At 32.3% G+C, this 12,058-nt stretch overlaps 1 protein-coding gene and 1 pseudogene across 1 annotated transcript in view; one reads left to right on the plus strand and one right to left on the minus strand.

Moving 5' to 3' along the window:
• Positions 1-1,529: 1,529 nt before the first annotated feature.
• LOC136066411 (coniferyl alcohol acyltransferase-like) lies at positions 1,530-10,518 on the minus strand (annotated as a pseudogene).
• Positions 10,519-10,586: 68 nt separating this feature from the next.
• Positions 10,587-12,058, plus strand: part of LOC136066412 (sesquiterpene synthase 2-like) — a 5,459-nt gene continuing 3,987 nt past the window's right edge. Inside the window, exons 1-3 of the mRNA XM_065770702.1 lie at positions 10,587-10,756; positions 10,869-11,136; positions 11,234-11,606. Coding sequence (XP_065626774.1) covers positions 10,634-10,756; positions 10,869-11,136; positions 11,234-11,606 — 764 coding nt within the window. The 5' untranslated portion in view covers positions 10,587-10,633. The remainder of the gene's footprint in view (positions 10,757-10,868; positions 11,137-11,233; positions 11,607-12,058) is intronic.

A 12,058-nucleotide genomic window follows, 5' to 3' on the forward strand; every position in this document is an offset into this window, starting at 1 on the left:
TTAGATTATAAAAAATACGTAGTAAATTTTTTTTTGGTTAAATCCAAATTACACCATTTAAGTTGCATAAATGGTCATTTTTGTCCTCAAAGTTTTATTATTATTATTATTATTTTTCATTTTAGTTCCTAAACTTAATAGATATGTCAAGTCTATCATCTTTATATATATATATATATATATATATATATATTTATGTCCATAAAATTATTATTAAGTTCAATAAAATGATGTCATATTACATATGTAAAAACTGAGTAGAGGGTTTGAATGGAAATATATAGCAATACACATGTAGCCTTGTTCATTTGGGAGAGGCGAATATCTAAAATACGCTATTAGTCCCTAAATATAAATTCATGAGCGATTTTAGTCTTTAAAATGTTATATCAAATTTTATTTGGAAAAAAAAAAATACTTCATTAATTTCTTTTAGAGATTCAAACCACTAAAATAAATGTTTAAAAATAATAAAGAAGAAAGACGTTTAATAAAAAAAAATTATTATTATGTTTCAAAATTGAGAAAAAGGCACAAATATTTTTAATTTATTTAATTTATGTATTTTTATGATATTTATCTCATCATTTGTAATGCACATAACTAACTCAAAGTGAGTTACATTGTTACTATCCTAGTGTCCTCCATGGATTAAGTATAAGTATAATCATGTGTTAATAAACTCTTGGGCACCCTCTTCCCTTGCAAGCCGGTTTTCAAGAGTGAGTTCTACTCATGGGTTTAACATTTTCTATCAGTGCCAATCACTATGTTGAGTAATCAGACGTAGCTTATTGAGTATATGATCAAATGAGTTGTGGCTTTGTGATCGGATCTTGAAAGGGGCAATCGAGAGGCTAAATTAAAATAACTAATAGGTGAGTGGCACCAACCAAAAAAGAAAGGGCTACCATCGGGTCCGTGTCGCTAGAGTTAGGCGTCGTGAACGTTAGCTATTGAGTGTGGTAGTATGTTACGATTCTAGTATCCCATATGAATTAAGTATAAGTTTAACTATGTATTAATAAGTTCTTGGACACCATCCCTTTACAAGTTGGTTTTCAAGGGTGAGTTCTATCCTTGGGTTTTTAGCATATGTGGGTTGCACATGACAAAAATTAATGTCATATTTTTATATGTTATTAGAGGAGCCCATGGCTCCAAACATGTTTGAAGTCAAACGTTGTCAGTAAAAATATTACAATTTCACCACTTATAAATCTATATTAGCCAACTTATCAAAATTCACATGGGCTATACTTGAGGTTATCCTTGCTATTAAAAAGAAGTGGGAACTTGATATAAAAAAAAAGAAAAAGAAAAAAAAGAAAAGACTTATTCATATCTAAAAGAGCCTCTAACAGATGAACATAATATAACATTCATGGTCTTTTTTTAATTATTATCATTTAGGTTGGTTTTTATTCCTGATCATATATAGTTGTAGAAATGCATAAACTTATTCTAAATCAATACGTGACACGTTTGCATAATATAATATAAGATAACTAGTGAACATGATCAAACAGTCACATTTTTGATCTAACGAGAGGTTCTTGTTCAAATTCATTGAAGTATCCCAAAGTCAAAGGCCTAAACATATGACCAGCTTCACGTTCGATCAATTCCAATTCCTCTTTCAAGATGTACATGTACACGACCCAATCACCATTTCCAGAAGGGCTTTGTATTGGCAGCACATACCCAGCATCTCCACCCCATGGGAAATAGCATGACACACATGTTGGTCTTCCCCATCCAAACTGCACCTTTGATAATGGAAGCCTCAAAAGAGACGAAACCACAAGAGCTGGACCTTCTCTGCTCCCATAGGCATATATCTTTGGCAAACTGGGAACTGAACGATGAGCCGCCGCCCAATCTAACAAACCCAAGAAATGCTCAGACGTCATTGCACTTTCCCCAATTCCATGAACTTCATTTGCTACCCAACTCAATGGTTTGTCAATAAGATCATCTACGGTCTTGCTTCCATAGGGAACTGACCACAAATTTCCAAAGTAAGAAGCCAATATCTTTGTATTCTCTTGGTCTCCACGGCCAATTCTTGTCCTTCCATCAACAAGAAGGCCCAGTTTGGATATATTTTTGTCAGCCGTACCACGTTTGGCAATAATTTTCCATAGGAGTGCACTGAAACACTCAACTTTAGTCCTTTTGCATTCATTGGTGCTGGCTAGTGATTGGATTTGGTTGATAATGTTGGCTTTGACAATGTACGCGCGGCTAACAAAGTTATTGCCGCCCAGGTTTGGCTCTTTGATTGGGTGGAACGATGTTCTTTGTCATTTAATCTTTACATTTTAATATTTGCCAAGATTGGTTATTCCATCAATAAATAAAACTGTTAGGTTTTACATATGTAATACGACGTCATTTATTGAACCTAATAATAATTTTATGGACATAAATGTATAAGATGATAGACTTGACATATCACATATCTATTAAATTTTAGAACTAAAATGATAAAAATAAATAAATAAATAAATAAAACTTTGAGGTCAAACATGACAATTTATCCCACTTAAATGGGTGTAATTTGGGTTTAACCCCAAAAAAAAAAAAAAAAACTATGTATTTTTTATAATCTAAAATACTTTGAGTTCCTCTAAGTTTTAGATTAATATCATTTGATCTAACAACAATAAGTGGTTCCTCAGGTGTTATGATGATATTCTTGAGATTTTAGTTCTAAAGCACTTACTAACATTTTGGGGTTGCCTTCAATGGATTTATCCTTGTAATAACTTGGTGTGTGTAAGACACAAGAGGAGGGGGTGGAGAGACTTCCACCAAGAAAAGGGTTATCTACTCAAATAAGTTTAGATACTCTCGTTCGTAATATATATATATATATATATCTATGTGTGGATAAAACTTTTAAAAAAAATTGTTTCAAAACAAAGTTGCTATATATATATATATATATATATATANTGATGGGGTGTACAAGTTTTCAAGCGAAGAATCAAAGGAACGGGGATTCGAGGATTGAGCAATGATCGGCAGAATGTTTGGTAGTGAAGAGAGAGGTTTAGATTGAGCATCTCAGCCCATGAGGTAGAAACATGCTGGCCGAGTATCCGTCCATTATTTTAATGGCCAAAAGTGCATGCTAATAAGTCCACGCATTTGAACCCAGTAGCCTACAAGTAGGTTGGTTTCATGGCATTAGTTTAGCAAAAGACTAACCAAAAAAATAGGGGAAGAAAACCTTAAATCAACAGTATATCCCTTTAGTTGTGATTTTCATCCTTAAAGTTTTTTCTTTGTCATTTAATCTTTACATTTTAATATTTTTGCCAAGATTGGTTATTCCATCAGTAAATAAAACTGTTAGGTTTTACATATGTAATACGACGTCAATTTATTGAACCTAATAATAATTTTATGGACATAAATGTATAAGATGATAGACTTGACATATCACATATCTATTAAATTTTAGAACTAAAATGATAAAAATAAATAAATAAATAAATAAAACTTTGAGGTCAAACATGACAATTTATCCCACTTAAATGGTGTAATTATATATATATATATATATATATTTTTTTTTTTAAATAAATTTTTTTAAAAAAATTGATTCAAAACAAAGTTGCTTTAATTTTTAGTTTCTTGCATCCTGCAAGCACAAGCATTAGTTACAGTAGAAAAAACTACTACCATATGATCAGAAAAGATCAAATAATTAATGTATTCTAGGATAGCCTCAAAACTCCAAGGCCAATGTTCTTCTACAAACCTGAACAGCCAGCATGCCATTCTTCTTCTTGGGTACAAGTTTGCGGCCCATGGTCTCATCAGCTCTATACAAGTTGAGGTTTTGAAGTTCTATATCTGCAAAACCTTCAATGAAGTCTACCCCACGGTTGCTGCAAAGAATCTCAGGTTCACCCACAGAGTTTGGAACTATCTCACCAGCAAGAGCATAGTATGGAACCAAAGCTTTTGCCAAGGCCTTCTTTAGAACTTCAACCTTTGACACAAATGTCCAGTTATCTCCACAGGCTGGCTTCGTATAACAAAAGTAGAGACTAAAATCCAATGGAGGCACAAGACACAAGTCTAGATTAGATAGTGGTAACCAATGCTCTTGATTTGGAAATTGTGCTGCCACCACCACCTCTTTCTTGCTCACAGTCACAATGAACACTACAAAAAAATAGGCTTATGGCCGCGGCTAAAAAACGCGGCTACAGGTCTAAAGAACGCGGCCATAGGCTATAGCCGCGTTTTTTTTAGCCGCGTTTTCTACAGCAGCCTAAAAAGCGCGACTATAGCCCTCAAAGGGTCTATGGCCGCGTTTTATGACCACGGCCTAAGCACTGGTGCTATGGCCGCGTTTTAGACGCGGCTTAAGCCCTCGCCATATGGCCGCGTTTTAAACGCGGCCTAAGCATAAATCTTAGGCCGCGTTTTAACCGCGGCTGTAGAATGGCCCATAAGGCCGCGATTTAAGCGTGGCTTGAGGATTAGTCCTATGGCCGCGCTTAAAACGCGGCCTTAGGAGCAACCCTGCGGCAGCGTTTTAAACGCGGCCTAAGAGCCATCTTGAGGCCGCGTTTAAAACGCGGCCAAATGCCCACTGTTTAGGCCGCGCTCAAAACGCGGCCTAAAGGCCACCCTTTAGGCCGCGTTTTGGGCGCGGCCTAAGGCCCAGCCCGAAGTGGCAACACAATTCTATAGCCGCGTTTTTAAACGCGGCTATAGGTTTTGTTTTTGTTTTTTTTTTTTAATTTCCTATTTTTAGGCCAGCTGACGCATGCAAATACAAAACGCAGCCATAATTTTGTCAAACGCTACCAAAAGAACCTGTCACACACACAATTTTCAAATTTACTCCTGTCACACACACAATTAACCAAATTTTCTCAAACCTGTCACAATTGTAATTTTCAATACAACAACAATGTATGCATATCCATGATAATGTGTGCTATTGTGTGTGTGTGTGTGAGAGAGAGAGAGAGAGAGAGAGAGAGAGAGAGAGAGAGAGTGCGTGTAAATGAGAATATGCTTGAAATGTGTACAAGGGAAATGGGAGCAAGAGTGAATTTATAGGTGCAAGAAAAAGAGTTGGGGTGGTGTGAGAGTGCATGAAGCATGATGCAATTTTAACCAATAGACTTAGAAGAGTAATTTTAATTTTTTGAATTTTCTTTATTCATAAAAATTATTTAAAATTTATATATTACTTTAACTAAGTTTCAAGTTTCGACAATAAAACATTAGCAAGAATTGTAACCTACTTATTTGCCTTCAATTTATTTTCTTTAAAGTGACATATTAACAATTAAACTGGCTTATTTAGAATAAGATAATTTATTTTTTAAATTTACAATTTATATTACAAGTAAATAAACCATTCAAAAGCATACTTGGAAAAGTTGGGAGGTATTCTTCGTTTGTTTGTGTGCGCGCACTACTATCCCCACCTACAGTAGAACACATATGTGGATAGTGGACTACCACTTTGTTTATTTTGATGAAAAACATTGTGCAAAGATAGTTTTCTATATTTTTCAGTATTTGGTAGCATAAAAAAATGAGTCAAAGAAAAACTATCCTTACTTAACATAAAATATTTGGTTTATTTTTAGATATTGTGTTCCACATTTTTTTTTGGAAAACAATTCTATCTCACAGCAAGCTAAACAAAGGAAGTTGAGAGACTATTTTTCAACTTATTTAAGATTGCAACCAAACATATGAAAATGAGACAATTTTATAGAAAACTTTTTTTTTTTTTTTGCAAAATAACTCATTTTCTAAAAAACATCATTGCTAATACAAACAAAGCATATAGCTCTATGAAGAATTGACGGAACACATATTTTGGGGTGTGTTCAAAGTTTCAAATTTTATGAAAAATTTATGTTATTATTATAATTTTTTATTTTGGTATAATAGTCAAAAATTTTATAACTCTACTACTGGTTGATATCTTTTTGTGTTTCCAATAGAAATATCTAGTATTCAAATCTTTCATTACTTATTGTAACTATCCAATTAGCAAAAACCTATTAAGTATAATATGATTAAGATTAGAAAATTACTAATAGGTTAACTATTCAAAATATTTAGACAAACAATCATTCTATGCATAAAAGAATATAAACAAGTATCCAGTCAATCACTAAATTATTTTATATATTACATATATGTCTTTATCAAATTAAGAATGAATTATTATATTTTATATTTCATGTAGAATGTATCAAAAAAAAAAAAGATGAGTTATTATAATTTACAAGATTTATATATATATATATATTTATTTATATATTGGGAGAGCTTGGGACAAAACCTTTGGTCCCAATGTGGCTCTAACGTTGGATTTGTGTATTAAGGTTGCTTTTGTTTGTCACATCACATCAGTCCAATGAATACGCAAAAGCAATGAAACGTGAGTATTTATTTTGGGTGGACCATGGACCTCATATCACTTGTGACTGCACCAATGAATGTACTAAAGATGCTTTGGTTTGCAAAGTTGATGACAGCAATAATTTTCCAAATTGCATGTGATGTCTTATTTGGCTTTAGTACCGCCAATGTAACATAATTTTTGTAGTTTGTGGTGTTAAAAATAGCATTTTAGCAATTTAATATTATAAATAATAATGCTTTTAGCAATTTCAAGGTTAATTTTATCTCAGTACATTTGGGAGAAGTGAATATACAAAATACCCTATTACTCCCTAAATATAAATTCATGAGCGATTATAGTCTTTAAAATGTTATATCATAGTTTATTTGAAAAAAGGAAAAAACACTTACTATATTAGTTTCTTTTAGAGATTCAAACCAATAAAACAAATGTTTAAAAATAATAAAGAAGAAAGACTTTGAATAAATAAAATTTTTTTCACTGAAGCACAACTACTACTACGTACTACTCTTCACAGCAAAGGGCAGTTGTACGTAATATTTATAGGATTGTTTGATAGAGAAGTTTGAACAATATTATTTGTAATTTTTTAAAATATATATGAGTGAAAAAATATATAATATTATTTAAAAATTAAAAATAAATTATTTAATAACTCTACCAAACCGACTATAACGATGGACTAAATTTGTGGCCTACTAAATTAACGCATGTACGTACGTCGTTGAATTTGTGGCGTACTGAGCCAGGAGCTTAATATTATTGAATATTCAATTCGTTCTGAAAAGGAATAGTGTTGGCCGGTGAAATTATTAATATCCGTACGTAAAGGCCTAAACTACAACTCATGAATCATGATGATAGATATCAATCCTGGCCCCCACACATCCCAAAAAAAAATTAAAAAATTAAAATCTGAAAACCACGACTTATTGGATGGAATTGGTCTTAGTCAACGGAATATGAAATTACATAGAATGTTTAGGCTGCCAATCGATTAACAGCTTAAAAAAAATAAATTTATAATAATAAAATTTTATGTACGGATTTAATCTTTTGAAGGATTGAGAAGAATTATCAAAGAAACAAGATACTGAACTTAATTTCGTTGTGTATATATGTAATGTAATTTTTTTTTAATATCTATTTAAGTACATACAATAATATTAGTTGAGAACTTTGGGGGCATCAGGGGAGGCATTTGCCCCCACGGCCCTCCGCCCCTAACATTTATAGTGTTTAAGACTATATTAACGCATGCAGTTAAAGCGTTATGAGTCTTTTTCATGAGGACATTGTCACTCCCGGCTCCACACATCCAAGAAAAAACAAATGAAAAATTGAAATCCAAAAACCACGACTAACGATGATAATCATGATGTAGTCAATCCTAGCTAGCCTCACACATCCAAACAGAAGCAAGTAAATATTAGATTAATGCACAGGTACGTTGGCACTTTTGACAACTAACCAAAAAAAAAAAAAAAGTTGACCAACAATAAGGATTTACATTAAGTTATAATGGTGTTTGATTTACATTAAGTTATTTATTTGTCTTTTTTATTCTGTGTCAAGTGTCATTTTGAGCAGTCTCATTTTTCTTATTTTGGAGGGGAAAAAAAAAAGGTGGTAGACTTATTAGTACGAGGTATACAGTAAGTGAATAGTATAGAAAAAGGAGCCAAAAAAAAAAAAGGAGTATAGTCTATCCATAGATTCATATTTTGCTGCGGAAGGGGACACAGTTTGACAATCTTGTTTTGTCCTGAAGAAAAACTAACACCCTTCCCAGCACGTGGCCTCATACACGAGTTAATTTAATTTCACAGAAAGCACGAGTTTATTTAATGTCATAGATAGCACGAGTTTGGCCTCACGCACGAGTTTATTATGGCATGAGTTTCCTGGCTGAACTTTGGGCCTTAAGGGATGGTTTGATCATGTGTCAAAACCTTCAAATCAATGCTCTAAAAATTGAGTTGGATGCTAAAATTATTGCTGAATTGATGACTAATTCTAACGCTGTAAATTCTGCTATGGTGGCTAACTGCAGGCTTCTAATTTCCCAAGTTCCACAAGTTAAAATAATGCATTGTTACCGGGAAACAAACCGCTGTGCTGATGGTCTTGCTAGAGTAGGAAACAAACAGCTTGATACTGTTATCTTTCGGATTTGTGTGGTCAGTACCATGTTAGGCTATGTCCTAACTCTGATGTTGCTGCGTTTCATTTTTAGTTGAATGAATTTTCCTTTTAACCAAAAAAAGAAAAAAAAATAATAGAAAGCTTCATCCCTCATGCAGGCATGTATATATGGAGAAACTTCCTAGCACCAACTCCATTGCAATCCAAGAGCTACGTCATGTCATCATTCCAGGATTATATTTAGCACCTCCAAATCACATATTTAAACCTACTTTAAGTTACAAGGCTGCAGTGATAATTGAAAGTTCACTACACCATTGAATCTTTCAATTTGTTTGTAATTTTGTACATTTATCCAATTTATTCTAATTATATTTTACTCCACAAATTATAAACAGTTTTGAATACTACCTAATTTACTGTCTAAATGGGAAAAAACGTATTTGAAACCATAGCTAATACAAAATCGTTTTCAATTAGCAATTGAATCAGAAGCAATCTAACTGAATAACCAATACTACTTTTTTTATTTTATTTTTCATAATTCAATAGTTGTGAGAAGAAGGATTAAAACCTTGAATATCTTCATTGAAAACACTAAAAAATGCTAGCCAATTGAGCTATAAGACACTTGGTAATACCACCTACTTTTATTGAATCAAGTAACACATTTTTCCCCTTTTTTTCTACTAAACAGATATGTAAATATGTATTATACATGATTTAAAAAATAAATAAATATTTACGTATGGAAAAAGTTTTCTTCCAAGATGACTTGGAGAAATTTTCACTGGCCTACATGTTGACTCATAAAACCATCTATGTACATTTTTTAAATAGAGTCACAAAACTCATTAAATAAGTTAAGAAACTAAAAATATACATAAATGATCTTATCAATTGTCACATAGTAAGTTTGACAAAATTTCTTCTAGACCAATTTGAAGGTAAAATTTTTCTTATATATACCTTGTCACCTAAATTAGATTACTCCAGCTCGCTTATATAAACAGAAATAAACATTGCCAAGTGTAGAACCAGAAAAATTTGCTCAAAAGGGACACATACACACGTATAAAAATGCATCTACAACATAAGTGAAAACTTCATATTTTGAGATTATCAATTTTCTCCTCTAAACTTTTTAGCACAATAAAGTTAAATTTCTAAATTTAATATAGAAATATTGAATTAAAATTAAACAATAACAAAGTATTATTTCTATAATATGCTAATAATTATTTTATGAGATAATTTTTTACTTTTTTTAAATATCTAAACTGTTGATTATATTGTTTTGTTAACCTTTGATTATATTTGAATACAAGGGATATAAAATTTCCTTCTTTTCTTTCATGGAAGAGAGAGGGATAGCTCGTAATTAGGTACAAGGAAATTAATAATTTATTATTATAATTAGACTTTTCAAAGTAAAAAAATAAATAAAAATTAAACTTATTTATTTTTGGAATAAGTAGACTTTTCAAAATTTTGGGTCATATCAATACGGCTGCCACCCTCCCCATCTTTTCCACCATGTGAATTATGGCATATAGAATATGTGCAATGTCCATTATCTCTATTCAATTGAGACATATGCACGTTCAACATATTTAGCTATTAGCCAAAAAGTTGTACTCAAATGGTTATATATTCTAATTACATGTTTCATTATACTTAAGGTTAAGTGTGCATCAAAACATTATACTTAAATGATAATTCTAATGACATATTTTCATCAAACTTTTTTTTAAAAGAATTTTAACTTATAGCGTCCCCTCTTAACAATAGCTCTATCATCCCAAGATGTCAATTGATTTTTGGTGTGGGCAAAAATTGAATTCCAAATCTCTTATATGTTTCATCAAACTAAAATATGCATAAAAAAAATTGTACTTTGCTGACTTTTCTAATCTATTTCATAAAGCTCACTCACCTACCTTTCTCTCCATTGCTTATAAATACCGTGGCCTTGAAGGCTTTCTACATCACACTCAAAAAGTTCACAGAGAACAAATCATATCATACCATTCAAAACTTAGACTCCCCCTTGAACTTAGAAAAAATATGTTTATCCAAGTCTCAGGGGCTCCATCCCAATATGCCAAATCAGAGGTTATTCGCCGGATAGCAAATTTCCATCCAAGCATTTGGGGTGACCGTTTCATCAACAATACTTCTGAGGACAAGGTAACAAGATTATTTGCTACCCTAGTTTATGAAAATTACATAGTAAAATTTATAATATTTTTAGCATTTTTTGTTACAATATAATTATTTGTTCATGCAACTCATGGTGTAGGATATTCATTTCCGTAAAGTATGTGAAGTTGATGAGCTGAAAGATGAGGTGAGAAATGAGCTCTTTGCCACGGGTCATCTTTCACAACAGCTGGGCTTAATTGATGCACTCCAGCGCCTCGGTGTCGCTTACCACTTTGAAAGAGAAATCCAAGAAGCTCTAGAACACATATACACGACTTTTAACGACAAAATTGATGTTGATGATCTCTACAAAGTTTCCCTCAGTTTTCGACTGCTACGCCAAGAAGGATTCAAGGTTTCATGTGGTAAGACCCGAGTATGATTAATTTCTTCATGTAATAGCAAGTTAAAGACTTTATATATATATATATATATATAACAAGTTTGGTTTTTGCTAAACAGATGTTTTCAAAAAGTTCAAAGACAAAGATGGTCAATTCAAGGAAAGCTTGACTAGTAACATTGAAGGCATGCTAGCCTTCTACGAAGCTACACATCTGAGGATGCATGGAGAAGACATTCTTGATGAGGCCCTTGAGTTCACTACCACTCACCTTCAGTCCACAGCAACCCTTATAGGCAATCCATTGGCAGCGCAAATAACTTGTGCCCTAAAGCAGCCCTTGCACAAGGGCATACCACGGCTAGAGGCTCGGCAATATATTTCTTTCTATGAACAAGATGCTTCACATAACAAAGTTTTGCTCAAGCTTTCAATATTAGATTTCAATCTAGTGCAGTCATTGCACAAAGAGGAACTTAGATATATCACAAGGTAATTAGTTCTAAAACCATGATCCAAAAAGACAAAGTACGAATACTTTTGGAAATAATGAAGAGAATACTACAGATTTTACTATATAAACCTTGCAAAATAAAGTGTTACAAATAATAATAATAATAAATAGGTCAAATTACAATTTACCTACTTATAGTTTGATTGAAATTTAAGTTACCTACCTGTAGTTTAAAATTTGACACTTTACCCACTAAGGTTTGACCAAAATTAAGTTGCTTACCTGTGGCTTGAAATCCCATGATGTAAGTGTTCCGCTAGAGATTTTTTTTTTATTTGATCTTTTATTTTTATGTTTTTTTGTGGTTTTGGAGGAAAGAAACATAAAAGTGAAGCAAAATCATATATTTAGCCATGTTTTTAAAAGAAGTGGTTAAGAAAATCTAACTAAACTAACCTTAGGTGGGTAAAGTGTCAAATTTCAAAGCACA

The sequence above is a fragment of the Quercus suber genome, unplaced genomic scaffold (assembly GCF_002906115.3).
Source record: "Quercus suber isolate HL8 unplaced genomic scaffold, Cork oak 2.0 scaffold_34, whole genome shotgun sequence".
NCBI classification, from domain to species: Eukaryota; Viridiplantae; Streptophyta; class Magnoliopsida; order Fagales; family Fagaceae; genus Quercus; species Quercus suber.